Source organism: Brachyistius frenatus, unplaced genomic scaffold (genome assembly GCF_029030835.1).
Source record: "Brachyistius frenatus isolate BFR_SWC_R1_liver_20210118 unplaced genomic scaffold, ASM2903083v1 Contig_7, whole genome shotgun sequence".
NCBI classification, from domain to species: Eukaryota; Metazoa; Chordata; class Actinopteri; family Embiotocidae; genus Brachyistius; species Brachyistius frenatus.
Window position 1 is genome coordinate 3,264,879 of NW_027210606.1, and position 16,699 is coordinate 3,281,577.

The 16,699-nt window shown below is 41.5% G+C and overlaps 2 protein-coding genes across 2 annotated transcripts in view; one reads left to right on the forward strand and one right to left on the reverse strand.

Annotated features, from left to right (window-relative positions):
* LOC138615679 (zinc finger protein 721-like) overlaps nt 1-4,319 on the reverse strand; it is a 29,444-nt gene extending 25,125 nt beyond the window's left edge. Inside the window, exons 1-3 of the mRNA XM_069689435.1 lie at nt 4,005-4,319; nt 1,522-1,696; nt 959-1,413 (exon numbers count right to left, since the gene is read on the reverse strand). Of these exons, the coding sequence (XP_069545536.1) occupies nt 959-1,413; nt 1,522-1,696; nt 4,005-4,013 (639 nt within the window). The 5' untranslated portion in view covers nt 4,014-4,319. The remainder of the gene's footprint in view (nt 1-958; nt 1,414-1,521; nt 1,697-4,004) is intronic.
* A 2,920-nt stretch (nt 4,320-7,239) lies between these two features.
* On the forward strand, nt 7,240-16,652 carry LOC138615790 (bifunctional apoptosis regulator-like). The gene is made up of 9 exons (XM_069689617.1): nt 7,240-7,424; nt 8,771-9,071; nt 10,159-10,257; nt 10,769-10,862; nt 12,685-12,857; nt 13,009-13,153; nt 13,450-13,629; nt 14,564-14,760; nt 15,302-16,652. Exons 2-9 carry the CDS (start codon nt 8,779-8,781, stop codon nt 15,492-15,494), a joined length of 1,374 nt encoding a protein of 457 aa, XP_069545718.1. The 5' UTR covers nt 7,240-7,424; nt 8,771-8,778; the 3' UTR covers nt 15,495-16,652.
* Nucleotides 16,653-16,699: the final 47 nt, after the last annotated feature.

A 16,699-nucleotide genomic window follows, 5' to 3' on the forward strand; every position in this document is an offset into this window, starting at 1 on the left:
AAAAGGAAATGAGATAAATGCCACTAAATCTCTCAAATCATTCATACGAGCCACTTCAGGTAGGCAGGTTCACACATGAATATTAAAACAGGCTTAACTTGCTGTAAAATCATTCCTCCTGTTGATACTGGACATTAAAGGATCCAACAGCTTACAATGTAAGTGACAAAATCCACTGTTGTCCTTCTGTGTAAAGTTGATCGGGAGTTCAAAAGAAGACTGTTATCATGTTATCATCCCACCACTGAAGCTACACAGATAAACCCGACAGAATTATCAGTTCGTTGATTTTATTGGCCAATCACAGATATATTGGTATCGTATAATGTCGTTCTATATAAATACTTTTTTTCAATAGTGCAGAAAAGGATGCTTGGGGTAATTTACAAATTGTTCTATTTTTTTTTTTTCTTCATTCATTTATAATTTTTACATTCCAAGTGAAGTTTATCTTTTCAACACACTGGTTTAAATGTTGACAATTAAGTTCATTGTTAAACTGTAAAACGTCGTGCCTTCATTACATATCTTTGATAACCACATTTTGACTGATATGTCGATATCAGAATTTTTTTACATCCTAATAACGGTATCGGCCGGAATCAGTCAGGCTTTATTTGCAGCACGTTTTGGCACATAATGAGGACTGATTACGTCCTGCAGCCCCCTAACTGAAAACACAACAGGACAGTTGTTAGTTGTTCGTGGCCAGTATGTTTGGGAGGAATGACTACAGCAAGAAAAACCTGCTTCAATGTTTATGTGGTCGCCTGAAGAAAATGTTGAAGTAATCCTTTCAGAGCAAATCTGCGCATAGAAGTGGTTCTTGCATGAGGCCCATTGTTAAATGCATTTACAAACAACAAATTTATAAAATGATCCACTTCTATATTACCAGAAAAATAATTACTGATGTGTTCACAGTTTTACAAGTTCTACAAAAACGATATGAACATACGGTTTGGTAAGGTGCTGATCTTTTGGTCTGACGTAGTTCTGCTTCTGTGTGTAAAGATGTGCTCTGGTCTTGGGCGGGACACTCTCCCTCTGCATGTGATCTCTGATGAGACTTCATGTTCCTTGTGTGACTGGGGGTTGTCTCCCGTACTGGACAGGGGACGGGTTTCTCTCCTGCGTTATTGCACTCATGCACGTTTCCTGCCGTGCCACGTATGCAGGAAATCTTATGTCTCTCATCACATCCCGCGTGTCCCCGTCGTCCCTCCGAGCCCTGCCCGTAGAGAGCGGCGGCGCCACCACCGGACTCCTCGCAGCATTTACCCACCGAACACACTCCCTGGTGTCTCTTCACTTCACATAAAACTGAGCTCTCCTTCCCGCACGCTTTGAGGTGGGGAAGACTAGTATTTGCAGAAGTGTCCTCTTTTTCTTCCTCAGTGCTGAAGCTCTCATCTGTGTTTAGCATTAAAAGGCAAAACAAGAGCATGAAAAATCATGACGGAGTCACTGTGCATATGTCATCTACTGAAGTGATGCTGATATTTAAGATTTTCCACTCACGATTTTCACTCACAGTCCAGCCTTCCTCTTCCTCTTTGATGATTACTTGGATCTCTGGTGTCTCACAGTTATAGTCGGGGCTTACTGCTGCTCTCTGTGGCTCCTGATGTGGTGAAGTCTGATCACAGTAGTTTTCATTTAGACTCAGTGACAGCGGATCTTGGAGTTCAGGATCCTATTAAGACATTATCGTTACATCATTGTTACATCATTTATATATCATTTCAATACAGTGACAGCCAGTGTTCATGCATAGACCTTTGGAGGCTCTAATTTTAAAATATTAAGAACCAACATGTGTATACTCAAGCCACAAGCTTTCATAGTCCAAAATAAAAAGAAGTTAAATCCCATAAAATGGGTTTTTTGTGCTCATCCACTGTTTTCGGACCTTATTCTATTGATGCTTAGCTGCTCTGTTTGTCTCATTTGATGGCTGTATCACTAGATGTGTAATTATCTCAGGTGTTTGATGTCCTGCTGAAGGTTTGTGTGACAGTGTGCAGACGTTCATTAAAATTTGGTGGTTATTTCTGTTGTGTTCCAAATAGAACTGTAATGATCATTCAATTTTAGTTGATGCCATTATTAATAATTGCAATTAACAATTCAATTGTATTTTCCTGTTCAGAGTATGCCTCTATTATAGTATACGCCTATTTATAGTTTAATAATACACATAAACCTTATGAAGAAGAGACATTTATTGGTTGTGTTGAAACTGATTCTCCACCTGTGTGACTTTAAACCGTAACAGAAAGGGCACAAATAGGCCTCTCACAATTATTACATAATCGCCTGATCACAATTATTTGAGCTTCCCGCGATCATCTTGTGTAATCATTTCCATTTATCTGTACAAAACAGCTGGATGTGGTTGGTAGCCTTTTTTATGGGAGATATTTGGACTTTAACTGGCTCAGCTCCATGAAGTTATAATCACTGTGTGATAATGAAGCTATAAGCAAGGACGAATCTGAAATGGCTGCACGGCATTGAGACACAGCACTAAGGTGAAACATTCACTTTTCAAATCACTACCAGATGAGCTTCCTTCTTCTCCTGCAGCCCATTTACGCCAAATAAAAGCACAGTTAATGATACTTAAATTTTAATGGCAACTGTACAATCAGTTGCCAGTTTATTTGGCACACTTAGCTAAAACTTATTCAACATTCACACCATAAATCCGACATTCATAAAGGTTATAATGTTGAGTTTTTGATGAAACGAGAGATGAAGACTAAATACGAGTATAACACCGCGCAGTTCAACGGCACAACAAACAACAGCCTTAATAATCACAATAAAGTGAATCAATGGCTCTCAGTTTCATTAGCTTAAGAGCAGCGTGCCGAATAAAGAAAGCACGAGTAGGCATGTGCTAAAGACGCAAGAACACAGGCTGGGACAATACAAAAACATCTTAAATGTGAAAGTGTGCTGCTTTTCATTGTCTTACATGATTGTTAATAGAAAAGAAGACATCTGCAGAGAGCTCTCTGAGATTCAGGATGTTATAATAATCAGTAAATGAACTGATGATAATAATAATAATCTTTAAAACCAAGTTATGCAAGTATTTGTTGTTATTGATATTATATTCTGTCTCTGTGTTTAGCGCTGCAGTTGCCTCATATCTCCTTCATTACTGTATATCTCACTATACAGTATAACGCATGTAGTCTGATTTAATCTATATGTATACTCAACCCAGCACCTTGAAGTACAATACAGCATGCAATATTACCTACTTGCGCTTGTGTATTACTGAGGCGCTGTCTTTGAACAGCTCATTAATGTATTAGGGTTTGTACTATGGTCACACAATCCTTGAGTTTGGCTCCCAGTCTCGTGACATAACCGGATATTTGTATGCGTATTGTTCCGAGGTTAAATTTGTATTGTGTTGTTTGTTTGTCATCAAGTCAACACGTGCTGTGTAAATACTTCACTTCGTTGAGATCGGGCTTTATTTGCTGTATATTTATACCTGACCATTCACGTGCGCCCTCTCAGTGGACCTGCACAAACAAGTGACACCAACACAATAACACAACTTATCTGTTATGCTCCGTTAGCTGACATGTATATATATATATTATATATATATATTTTCTTCACTAATACATTTAGGAAACAGAACAAGTTGCACCGGCTCCCCGTCGGTCCAGATGCAGTGAAGAAATCATGGGACTTGTATACGTGTGCTAATTAATGCAAAGCTGGTTTGTTTCACAACAACCACCACCTGCAAACCAGCGAAGCTTTGAAGCCATTAGGACAACATGAGCCAGATGCACGAGCGTTCACATTTAAAACCGGTGTCACGACAGTCAACCAAACACCGAGCGAGGTATTTCTTATTTGTTTGCATGCCAGGGTACCAAACTGCATCTACCGAGCTAGTTCACTGTAACAGTTGAGCTACATCCAAACAACGGCCAGCTGTGCAATAAGAGCCCTGATGGCAGCTACGTTACCTCAAACATAGTGCGAGGTGGGTGAAGGGTGTCATAAGAAAAGCAGGATGTGATAAGTGAAGCTAAGTTGTCGCGTTATTCCGGGTGATGGCAGCTGGCATGAACTAACCCTACAGCCTGTGCTGGCCTAACTGAGTTGCGCCACCACTTCTTCTTCTTCTTCTTCTTCTTTTTTTTTTCTTCTCCCCCCCAACAGCAGCCCGTCTTCTTCTTCTACTCCGCCACCCGCCTCCTCCCCTCGTTCTTCTTCGAGGTTTTACGGTAGTTCGGGATCCTGTATTACTGCCTCCTTCTGGTTTAAACTTTTTTTTTTTTTTTTTTTTTAAAGCATATCAATTGCAATTAACTTCATCCATGTTAGACGCGTGTTTCCAGAGGTCTCCCTCAGTGAAGGTGATTTTTAACACGGGCCTACTCGCCCTCTTTTCACAGCTGTGTGATATTTGTTTTTCTTTCCTCTGTATATTTTCTGTATGATACAAAAATACACTCTGCTGTGTCTCTTTCATGACCCCGATCACAATGACGGATGGTCGTGATCTCATAATGACATGAATACTTGTTGTCTGTTTTAACCTGAAACGAGTGTAGATATCTTTAAAGTTTTACTGTGTTATCCAATACTGTTGACACTCTTGATTTGTTTACTACTTTGCCACAAAATTTATAGCACTGAATTATTTACTGCTATTTTATTGCTTTTCTATTGTTCTATTATTATAATTATTGCTTCTGTATGCTGCTGTAGCGAAACAAAATTTCCCTCAGGGATTAATAAAGTAACTACCTAACCTAACCTAACCTAACCTATTTTACTTTTAAGACCATCTAAACATGTCGCCTGGATTTCTCTTAAGTGGAACAGTTTCAAAACCTCTGTTTCTACTTCATATGGTTGATAAATGAGGAAAGAAAACCTCATCACCCACTTCTGAAAATGAAATCACTTTGATTCCATTCAGTGACACAGATCTTAAAAAACACAGTAAAAAAAAACAACTGCTTCTCAAATTGGAAAAAAAAATAAATCTGAAAATTAAACAAATAAAATTAAGATAGGACGAGCAATCAAACATGAAAAAAAAAATCCAATTTGAAGTATGTAGTGGAGATTAAATTTCAAAATTAGGTGTTTTCTGCATGTATGATTCAAATTGTATTGGCCATAACTGGCTTCCATAGAGGACCACATACTCTGTGGTAAATAAAATTTGAAAGTAAAATTGCATAAATATAAGCATCAAAATACATTTTAAGCACTAGAAGTCAATATCCCAGCTTGCAGTTTTATTTTTTTCCCCCTCATTTCATGTCTCCAGCAGGGGGCGCTATGACTGAGCGAATATTACCATACAGGTGTCTTCAGGGCAGGACTGTTATCAAAGATGTAATGTTTGAGGAAGACTGGAATATGTCCATAAAAGTTACAGCAACTTGTAGTTTCATGACAAGATGCTCAAAATGGCCACCACGCCATGGGCGATGGACAAAAACTAATTAATGATGCCAAGAGACTTTTTTTGTACATCTCGGTATGATACACATGTCCAACGAATTTGGTGCATGTAGGTGAAACTAGGTGCCGGGGCTGCAGTTTAGGGTACTAGCGAGCCGTTTGGCCATGCCCACTCGCAAAACACATATCAGATGTATCGTCTTACCACGCTGGATGTATGTGCCACTTTTCATGAGGTTTCAAGCATCCTTTGACCTTAAACATCGACTTCCTGTGTCACAGCGAAACATCAAACTTTGCCGCATCGCCAACGCTCTTTGACAAAGTCGAACGAAATTCTCAATATATCATCGACTACATGTTTAGGTTATTCTGACCCAAATGTAGGTTCATGGGATCAACCAGCTCCATGTGAAAGTATGAAAAGTGTTATTTCCAGTTGCCACCAGGGGGCGCTATGACTATGAGTGAATTTTACCATACAGGTGTCTTCAGGGCGGGGCTGTTATCATACCTGGGATGTTTGGAGAAGGTCGGTCCATGTACATAAGATTTACAGCAACTTGTAGTTTCATGGCGAGACACTCAAAATGGCTGCCACGCCATGGCCACACCCATCGACGAAAACAAATTATTTTGATAACTTTACATCCCAAACATGTTAAGAGTGAACTGACTCAATTTCAAGTTGGTCCGACAAAATCTCCAGGAGGAGTTTGACAAAGTACAACATGTGTGAATCGCCAAAAATAGCAACTAAATTCAAAATGGCGGACTTCCTGTTGAGTTGACGTAATGGTGCAACAAAACATCTGTGTACATCTCGGTGTGACACACGTGTCTACCGATTTTAGGGCATCTGTGTAGGGCATCTGCGAACCATTTGGCCACGCCCACTCGTGACTCCACTAAAATAAAAAAATGTTCGCAGGGAGACATGTGTGTACCAACTTTCATAAGTTTTTGAATATGATAAAGCCTAAAAAAAAAAAAAAAATCCAGTTCTTTGCGGAGAAAAATAAGGAACGAAAAGAATAATAATTCCTTGGATAACAATAGGGCTTTCTGACCATCGGTGCTCGGGCCCAAATTACTGATGCATCAAGAAGTAAAAGTTGTGGTTACTTTGAATTACTTTACATACCCTACTGTTTAATTTATAATACATCATAATTCACTAGGATTATATCCATTATTATTAATCTGAATCTGCAGAAACTAACCTAGATGAGTCACAAAATACACTTCCCTCTGAAATGCAGTGAAGCAGAAGTGTCAAATGAATCGCGGGCACAGGTACATGTTCAAAGTTACTGTCTGATGTGTGTCACTGAAAGCCTCCAGTCTCTGGTCTGGACGTGTGCACGTCGAGCCTCCGTGTGCACGTCAACAGGTTAATGTGACTGAGGAGCCGTACGTCGGCTCGGGAGCTTCATCAGCAGGATCACACGTGAACTTTGAACCGAGGCAGCTTTTAAAAGCCACTGAAGGAAGTCACCGCAACTGCTATTTACTGCTATTTTATTGCTTTTCTATTATTCTATTCTATTATTTTATTTTATTTTATTATTTTATTCTATTATTATCTTATTGCTTCTGTATGCTGCTGTAGCGAAAATAATTCCCCCTCGGGGATTAATAAATGAAATACCTACCTACCTACCTACCGCTCCTCGTCAGTCCAGATAGGTGAGCGCGTGACCGGTGACTACGCATTAACAGGTGCCCGCGCGTGACGTGCGCGTGCACGTATGTGCGTGCGTGCGTGCGTAGGGGGGGGGCTTTCCACCGCAGGAGTCATGGCGACAACTACTTGAGCATAAATGTGTCTGTTTGGACGTTTTTTTTTTTGGTCGGAGTTGAACGGACGAGCCGAAGCCCGCAGCCCAGTTAGCCGGATTGGTCATGTCGTCCTGCGGCCGGTCGCCCGTCGCGGAGCAGTCCTGAGGAGAGGAACCACCGGGGTCAGTCCGTGGACGACGTCGATGAGCAGTTACCGTCCTAACTTAGCAGGCGTAACTCCGCTCGTAGTGTGAGCGATGGTTGAAGTATCATCAGCAGGCCGACGAGCATATCGGCCGGTCAGCTGAAGGCGGAACATTTCACTCCGTACTGTCCGTGAAGTGTTTCTGCTGCTTTACAGGACAGCAGGACACGTTGTTGTTGTTGTTGTTGTTGTTGTTTCTGACGTAGCTCGGAGCTAACCACCAGCTAGCTGGTTAGAGAGTACAGCTGACGTGCAAAAACCAGGATGTGATGATCTCGCGTCACCTGCTCTGAAGTGTCTTGTCTAACATAATTGATTTGTTCCGGTTTCAAAATGTGGTTTCTGAGGTGCTCACCGTTTGTTGTTTAGCTACTAAATGAACACGACACGAACCCTATTTATTAAATCCACAACGCTTCGACTACTTTAAAACTCAACACAATTTTGTCATCTGCCTATACGTGCTTAAATGGACTCCCCCCCCCCCCCAGCTGGAGATGACTGTCAATGTCACAATACTGAAGGATTTTAGCTGTCCTGCCGTAATTGATGCACAGTACAGTTTACATTGATGCTGGCCATTTTAATTCATGTTATAGACGTATAGGTGTTAGTTTTCATTCATTTACCTATGGCATGAAAGTCACACAGTACACTTGAGTTGTCAGATCCATCGCAGGGATCATTAAGGCTTTGTTGATTTTGATTAGATCCAAATTATATTAAATGAAAATGGCTCCATGTTCAGGAACCTGTTCCTCCAATGTGAGGATTATCTGCATGTCTCCATTTTGTACCGTAAACTGGGTTTGGACTGATATTTGAAGATGTTGCCTCGGGCTCTGGGAAACTTTGGTTGCCGTTGATAACAATCTTTTTTTTCATTTTCTAAATTAAGCCTGGGGTTGATTAATCAAAAACACAACTGATAGGTAAATAACAAATACAATGAGTAGTCGTTGCCCTAAACTGTAATGACCTGCAGTAATATAGTATAATGCAAACATGATGTTACACAACTCTGAAAGGTTTCAGGAGTTTGCTGATATGATCATTGTGTAAAGAAAAGACTGGAAGCCAATCAATTGACGGAGCAGTACACAAATACACAACAGTGTGGTTTGGGAACTAGAAAAAGTTGTAATGTTAGGTATATATGTAAAAGGTAATACAAAGGGATAGAACCTAGAAAAAAAAAAGCCTCAAATCAACCTTTGTCTCTGTTTCTTTAGAGACTGCACCAATATGTTACTTTATCCTTAAAATAAAAAATGTTGGTCATTTAGTGCTTCCTTGGTAACCTTTGTTTCTCCTCCCCTTCAGACCCAGACATGATCCACCAGATGGAGTGGGATTCAGGAGAAGACGGTCCTGCAGCAGTCATGGACGAGCTCGTTAACTTCACCGAATCTCCTCAGTCAACGCCAACAACGAGCAGCATCTCGGAGCATGAGTTCTCGTGTCACTGTTGCTACGACATCTTGGTCAATCCCACCACTTTGACCTGTGGCCACAACTTCTGCCGCCACTGTCTGGCTCTGTGGTGGGAGTCTTCACACAAGAAAGAGTGCCCAGAGTGCCGGGAGAAGTGGGAAGGCTTTCCTAAAATCAACATACTGCTGAGGTATGCTTCTCACCGCCACGCCATATCAGTGGGTGAATGTTTGATTTTCTGGCAGCAGCATTCACTTTCCTTGCAGGTACAGTAAAGAACTACTGACAACCTCAGAGTTAAAATACCAGAGATATTTTTGTGATAACCGAGTATTGTTGCAAACCAGAGCTTTAGTTTGGTGTAAGATGTTTTTCTACAAACCCTTTTGCTTAAACCTGCAGCGTGGACCTTTTGTCTCTCCCTTGTGCCAGTGAGAGTAATTACAAAAGCCCTGTCGACACATGCTTATGTCCCAGGCTGTAGCCTACTCTGTCACTACCGTTGCAGCTGTAATATAGGTGATGAATTGTTTTGAGCGTCACACACACACACACACACACACACACACACACACACACACACACACACACACACACACACACACACACACACACACACACACACACACACACACAAAATGACTCGCTTCACTGTCAAGAGTTTTATCAATTTGGTCCGATAGCATTTGGAAAGTTCAGAAGAGCCATATGATTATTTTATTTTGTCCTCATTCAAGTTAGCATAGAGTTAAACTGTAAGTTAGCCAGCTCACCAGGTGTAAACCTAATTTTAAGAGACTTAATACCACAGGAAGGATGGTTCCTGATTTAGTAATAGTACGCACGCAGCAAAGTGGTAGTTTCTCATTTTCTCTGTCGTCTGCAGAGGAACCGACTTTTGAATCCAACAAACAAAATGCTTCACAGTTCTTAGGTTTTTTTTTGTGTCAAAAATGTGGTGAATGTTACACTTGAAATATCGCGAAGCATCAGCTACACAAACATGTTGTATCACATCAAGACGACGACTTCTTCACACTTCACAAATGTGAAAAAGCTTCATCAGAATGACCCTAAATTTTCTTTAGCGTGACTGTGAAAAGACCGTTTCCCTCAATGTGCTCCCCTGACACAAGACAGCTCGAGCTGTCAACTGATGCTAAAAGTAAATCCAAGAGACATTCCCAATACCTTCACCACCCTGTTTTTGTGGTGTTGTTGTAAATGCCACGTTTATCTAATAATTTGATGTGATGTCATCGTCCTTTTCTTCTTAGGGATGCGACGGACAAGCTTTTCAGTGAGGTTGTACAGCGGAGGAGAGCAGAAATCCAGGCAAACCCCAAAATCTCCAGGAGCCTCCTGGCCTTCCAGAGGTACTTGCATCTCCGGTACAACTTCTGTTTCGGTGTAAAATTTTGAAAGACCATGTCAAATTGATATTTTCTGAAAAAGAGCAGCAGACTAAGTAAGACTTGGAATTCTTTTAAGACTGTCAAACTTATCGTGGACACTTAAAACACGACGCTCACCTCACACATGATGTAACTCAACGGCCGACAGTTCGATCAGAGATTTCGGTGTGTAATGCCAGCAGGGACTAATGTAGGCTGTAGCCTCACGGTTAGAGGAGGAGCAGGCTGCTGACATCTCTCAACGCATCTTCAAACTTGGAATCTTGGCACCATTTAAGGCAGTTCGTCAAACCTTTTTTTCCGGAGCTGTCAATAGATTTATGCAAAACCTGTAAAAAGACTTTTGATGCGTAAACTTGCTCAAGTTCCCCACTGACAACAATTAACTAATCTTTGCTAACTTTGTGTTTTGAAGCAAAGGGGTCCGCTTTCACCTCATGTCTTGTCTTCATCTTCCTCTTCCTCATCTTAGATATGGTGACAACTTGGGCAGATCCAGGACAAACCAGCACAAAGGAGCAGGCTTCTTTTTCTCTGGAGTCCTATCTGCGCTCACATGTGTGGCTGTAAGTAGTAACAGAGAGCTCTTTTTTTTTTTTTTTAGCTTCATCCTTTCAGAAGAATCTGAGTTTCTCTTTTAATTGGGTAATGGATTGATTTATTGATAAGGCCCATAGTAATCCAAGGGATAAGATGTTGGAGTAAGAACACTTCAGATCTAACGTAACCCGAGTTAAAAGGTGTGATGAATAATGTCTCACCAAATATTTCCTTGTGTGTTGACTCCGTGATCCTTCTCTGGAGAAAATTACTGTGAAACTGAATGATTTTTACTTCCTGTCACACTTAAACTGTTTGTTCTGTTTATAGCGTTGAAATAATTTGATTTACTTTTGGGACGACTGTGATTTTACATCATTGCATCTTTTAACCAAAGTGATTTTAACAGCAACAGTATGTAATAACCGAAGGTTACTGAAGGGGTCATATGATGTCAGCAGACCATGTTTATTTTGTCCATGTGGCACCCGGGAGCAATGTTACTGTGTGTGTGTGTGTGTGTGTGTGTGTGTGTGTGTGTGTGTGTGTGTGTGTGTGTGTGTGTGTGTGTGTGTGTGTGCTGCTGGCAGCATGTAAATAGATTACAGCATGGTTCTGTTTCTACTGCCAGTACATGGGTGTCATGGTCGAGTCAGGTCACTTCAGTAGAGATCGGCCTTGGCCTGCATGCAAAGCTGTGGGTTTAGTTTTTTTTGTTTTCCTCTGCTGACTTTCACAGAAATATAACATTGCCTGCAAACTGCAATGCATACAGTTTTATTATTAGTAACAGATGAATGATGCCTTATCATAATCTGTCATCATAATGGGGAAAAAAAACTAGGAAAGTAAGCCCCAGAATGAACATGCATGGACACTGGGCTTTAATTGAATCAGCATTTACATGAATGCACCTTTCTGACCCTCTAAAGTTTGGATCCCTTTCTCTCCAGACTTAGTTTCACACTTCTGTTACGCTTTCATTTATAAGCCTCTAAAGATGTTTTAGATTCCCTTTTACAAATTTACCATGTGAATATATGGATCTGACAACACTCCATTAAGTATTGTTTCCAGACCTCAAGCTTATATTAAATGTACTGAAGCAGCTTTTAACCAATCAGCATTGACCACGATGAACCGTAAGTTGTGTGGCGAAACTCTACCACCGCTGTCATTGTTGGAACTACTTCCACATCATTGCATTTAGCCCCTCCCACTGGTCTCTGATTGGTCTGCCGCTCAGAGCCGCTGAGCAAACCTTCATGTGAACAGGGAAGATACAATAGATTAATTCACTTCATTTGATCATTTTAACTTCATACAAAAGATATATCACAAGTTTACACTTCATTTACCGAGAAGGACGTCAGGTTATTGTTTTTTTTTTTTTTTTTAGGTAAAATGTCATATTGAGAAAAACTTCTTAAATAATGTACTTTTTCTTTGTTTTGCAATGACCTTGTTGTTTATTTGTGTCAACAAATGACACAAATAAATAGTGGTTTAACTAACCTAGACTTCTGCGTGCTTGTGTCCAGGCTTGTTAACATGCAGTAACTAATGGAAACAAGAAGGGTGACGTAGCTGCAGGTTTCAGTGAAACACAGACATGGTAGTGACATCTAGTGAAGATGTGTGGTTACTGCAGGACACAGAAACTAAATGTAATAGAACCCTCAGCTGTAAACTCCCACTGTAGGGATCAGTGTGGCCTATGTAAACCTGTTAATCTCCAACAACAGCTTCGTGGAATCTTTTCTTTGCAAACAAATACAACGGTTGCATTGTGGTGTAATACATGTCGCGTTCTCTGGACTTCATCTGTTTGTGTCTCCGTGTTTCCAGGTGATGATTCTGGTGTATCACTGGAGCGGCGGCGTGACGGAACAAAACGAGCTGTTGATCAGTAAGCCCGTGTCTCACTGGACACCGGAGGAGGTCGTGTCCTGGCTGGAACATCTGGGGCCGTGGGCACAGCTGTACAAGGTGCCCTTCCTGCAGGAGAACGTCAATGGAAGGTGGATGAATTACAGTTGTTTTATTAGTGCCCTGAATATTGAGATGCTGACACGTTTTCATCCTGGAAAGTGAAAATCGGACTAAATCCTCGATACTCATGTTGTGGCTCGTTACCACTCACATTACATGGCGTTTGTTTTGGTGCTTCAGGCTCCTGTTGATGCTGGGGGATGAGGAGTTGTTGAAGTCTCCTTACAGCATTGAAAATCCGGCTCACAGACGAGCTGTTCTGGCTGAACTGGACAGAGTTAAAGCGCTGGGAGTGAAGCCTCCTCAGAACCTCTGGGAATACAAGGTAAGTCGCCTGCTTTTACAACCAATGATTGCAGAAATGTGTCCTCGTGTGTTTAACTTCACATGCTGGTGTTCAGTACTTTTTTGTGTCTTTAGATCAGTTTAAATGGTGCCTTTAGTTTTCCTGCTACAGTAGTTTATACTATGTACTCCTAATCTATTTTTTAAGGATGTACCCTATGCTTTTTGTACCACAGTTCCCACATTTAAGAAAATACTCCACAGTTAAGATTTTAAGAACGGAGTCTCCAGCTAGTCTTGAACTGTCCTCTTCCTCTTCCTGTCCTTCTCTGCCAGGTGGCTAACGCTGGGAAGTCTCTGTTCCTGCTGTACGCACTGAAGCGTTCCCCTCGTCTCACAATCTTTTATCTGTATCTGTTCGACTACTCCGAGACCTTCCTGCCCTTCCTGCACACGTGCTGTCCGGCCATCACGCACATCGACCAGTCGGTGGAGAGCAGATTCCTCGACACACAGGTGACGCTCGGCAAAAGCCCAACAGACCTGCAGCAAACAGAAACGTCAATTATTTCAGAGTAACGAGTTAATAGTTAAACATTTGGACATGAGGCTATGTGATGCTTACTATTTGAGGGGATTTATTTATTCTGCTTGTTTTAGTCTAAAATGTATGTTTTAAGGCCAATACAGGTGCTGCATCCACGGGCTCTTCCCAAGTGCTCCAGACACATGGATCCACTGTGAAAGAGAAAAGTTGGATTAAATGATTTAACCAATTTTTAAAGAGGTATCCTACTGAAAGTGATGGGTGATGATTCAGACTTTTTCTTTTATTTAAACTCTGATTGTTGATCTATACACATTTACACCAAACAAAAACAACATCAAAACCACAGACCGTAGAGGTGAATAACATTTGATTATCTCATTACCATGGCAACCGTCAGTGAACAGTCAGCTCTTGGAGGTTTCATGTGCTTGCAGCAGGAAAAATAGGCGTAAGGATCTGAATGACTTTGACAAGGGCCACATTGTGATGTCTAGAGCATCTCCATAGCTGCGGGTCTTGTGGTGCGTTCCCAGTATGCAGTTGTTTCTAACCAAAGGTGTCCAAAGAAGGACAACCGTGACCGAATTAAGGGCCCCCAAGGCTAACTGGTGCACGTGGGAATCGGAGGCTGGTCCCACAGAAGAGACCTGGAATTTATGTGGATGTTACTTCAGGATATGCGTCACACATACCTAAAGATCGATGCAGACCACATACACTCCTTAATGGCAGCGATATCACCTGATGGCAGTGGGCTCCTTCAGCAGGATGAAGCTCTCTGTCACACTACAAAAGTTACTGAGGGTTTTTGTAAGGAACATGACAAAGAGGATATGGTGCTGCTGTTCTCCGGTCTCACCAGATCTCTATATCTCATGTTTTGTTCTGTGTGTTTGTTAGGTGGAGCCCAGCTGGCGACAGTGGGCAGAGTTCCTGGTAAAGTACTGCCTGCTTCCGTACCAGCTGATTGCGGAGTTTGCGTGGGACTGGTTGGCCGTCCACTACTGGACATCCCGCTTCATCATCGTCAACGCCATGCTGCTGTCTGTGCTGGAAGGATGCGCACTGTGGAGGCTCTGGACAAGAGCCAGGATCAGGTAGACACAGTACTCACCAGGGTGGCTGCTCTTTATCTGTCCTTTGTGTCTTTGTTACACAGAAACACATCTTGTGTTACATGACTGGACGCAAACAGCTTGTAGCCTGTAACGGTGTAACGTTTGTGTCATTTACCATAATTATGACTTTAAATGTTCAAATGCTGGCATGCATAAGAAAAAGTAAAAATGATTGAGTAATGTTCCATCGTAGGACTCCGACTGGTTTACTCTCAAGAAATAAACAAATCAAATAAAAAGTCTATTGAGACAACTGCAACATATTCCTGATTAATTGAACACTTTCCAGTTGACTGCAGGAAGCAGAACAAACTACATGTTGCTGAACCAGAACATTGGCTGTTTATTTAAACATGTAACGCCGCATTCACGGTGTCGCATTCGACCTGGAGCTGGATGTGGGATCCCCTCTAGATTCATGCCTCGATGGATTTCCAAGAAGAGTTCAGTGGAAACAGCAGCGGCTGCATGTGAAGCTCATCACACCAGCTCACTAATCTTCTCCTTCCTCCGTCTGCAGGACTCTGCCGCAGAAGATGTGGAACCACTTGTGGAAGGTGCTTTCTCAGGGATTCGCCTTCGCCCTGCTGTGGCCTTTTGTCCCCCAGTTTGTGTGCAACTGCCTCTTCTACTGGGCTCTCTACTTCAGTCCCATCATTAATATTGACCTGGTGGTGCAGCAGCTAATGCACCCTGAGACGCAGGCGCTGTGACGGACGACACCTGATTAAAAGCTCTAAAGTTCACCGCAAATAAAATATTCAGAACTGAGTCCGGCTGCTAAAGAGAGAGGTTCATTTAGAGCAGTGAATTCCCAGGAGAACGGCTTTGTTTGCTCATGGAAAGGAGGTGTTCTCGCTTCCTGTCTCGTCTTTCTGCTGGATGGTTGCCAGTCTGAGCAACAGAGCGCGCAGCGGAGGAGCGATTGTAGGAGAAACAAAAACCAACGAGATGAGAAGCAGATGATGTTTCTGAGTTGCATTGATCACTGCAGTGATCTGTCTGCATCCACAGTGCTTTCACAAACCACAATGCCTAAATTATGGGCAGTTATGCAAATGGAAAGTCATGTTTGAACTCTGGTGGGATTAGCTGTCAGCTTCGTAGCACTGAAAACAATGACTGGTGAGTTGTTTATGACCTGGCTACTGAGGGTGGAGCAAAAGTTGGAATACACTCATTTCTGTTTGACTTCTGCTATCAAATGTCTACTTGGCATGTAATTCAGTTAGTTAAATGAGCAGCTTCTGCTTCAGGAGTATCTGTTTGAATGAAGCAGTATTATAATTGTATATAAATCCTGATTATTCAACATAACTTTTGATGCCTTCCCTGCGTCTCCAGTGTAGCTCTGGCTGTGACCTCTGCTACAGAGCTGTCTGAAAATGCACTCTCATCAGGTTTGTTAGCACGATTGAAACGTGTCAGATGTTGGAGTTCAATGTCCGGCAGTCTGTTCGGACCCTCAGGCTTTTACGCACGTTCAAAGGAAAACTTAATGTTTAACACCGAAGTTTGTTCCAGGAGTTCCAACATTTGCTTTCACAAAATATGTGGCACTTAGAAATATAACTTTTGTTCTTAAAAATGGCTGAGATGCTAATACAGATTCATTTTTATGATTTTAAGGAGAAGCGGTTGTTGTTTTTTGTATTTGCTTGTACTGCTGACAAATATTGTGTTGCACAATTGTTTTTTATTCTTCAGAAATATTTTCTTCGCAGTATGTTTTTCCATTTGAAAGGTGGACTGAGCTAATCAAAGATTCGATTATTTTTTACATTCGTTCATTTGCACTTAAAAATCCTACACTGTGATTTTGTTCTTGTGTTCTCTAATGGCAAAAAAATAAAGTTTTCTAAATACTGTCATCCTGCCTTATGAATTGTCTGGAGGCTTCAAAATATGAAATATTAAT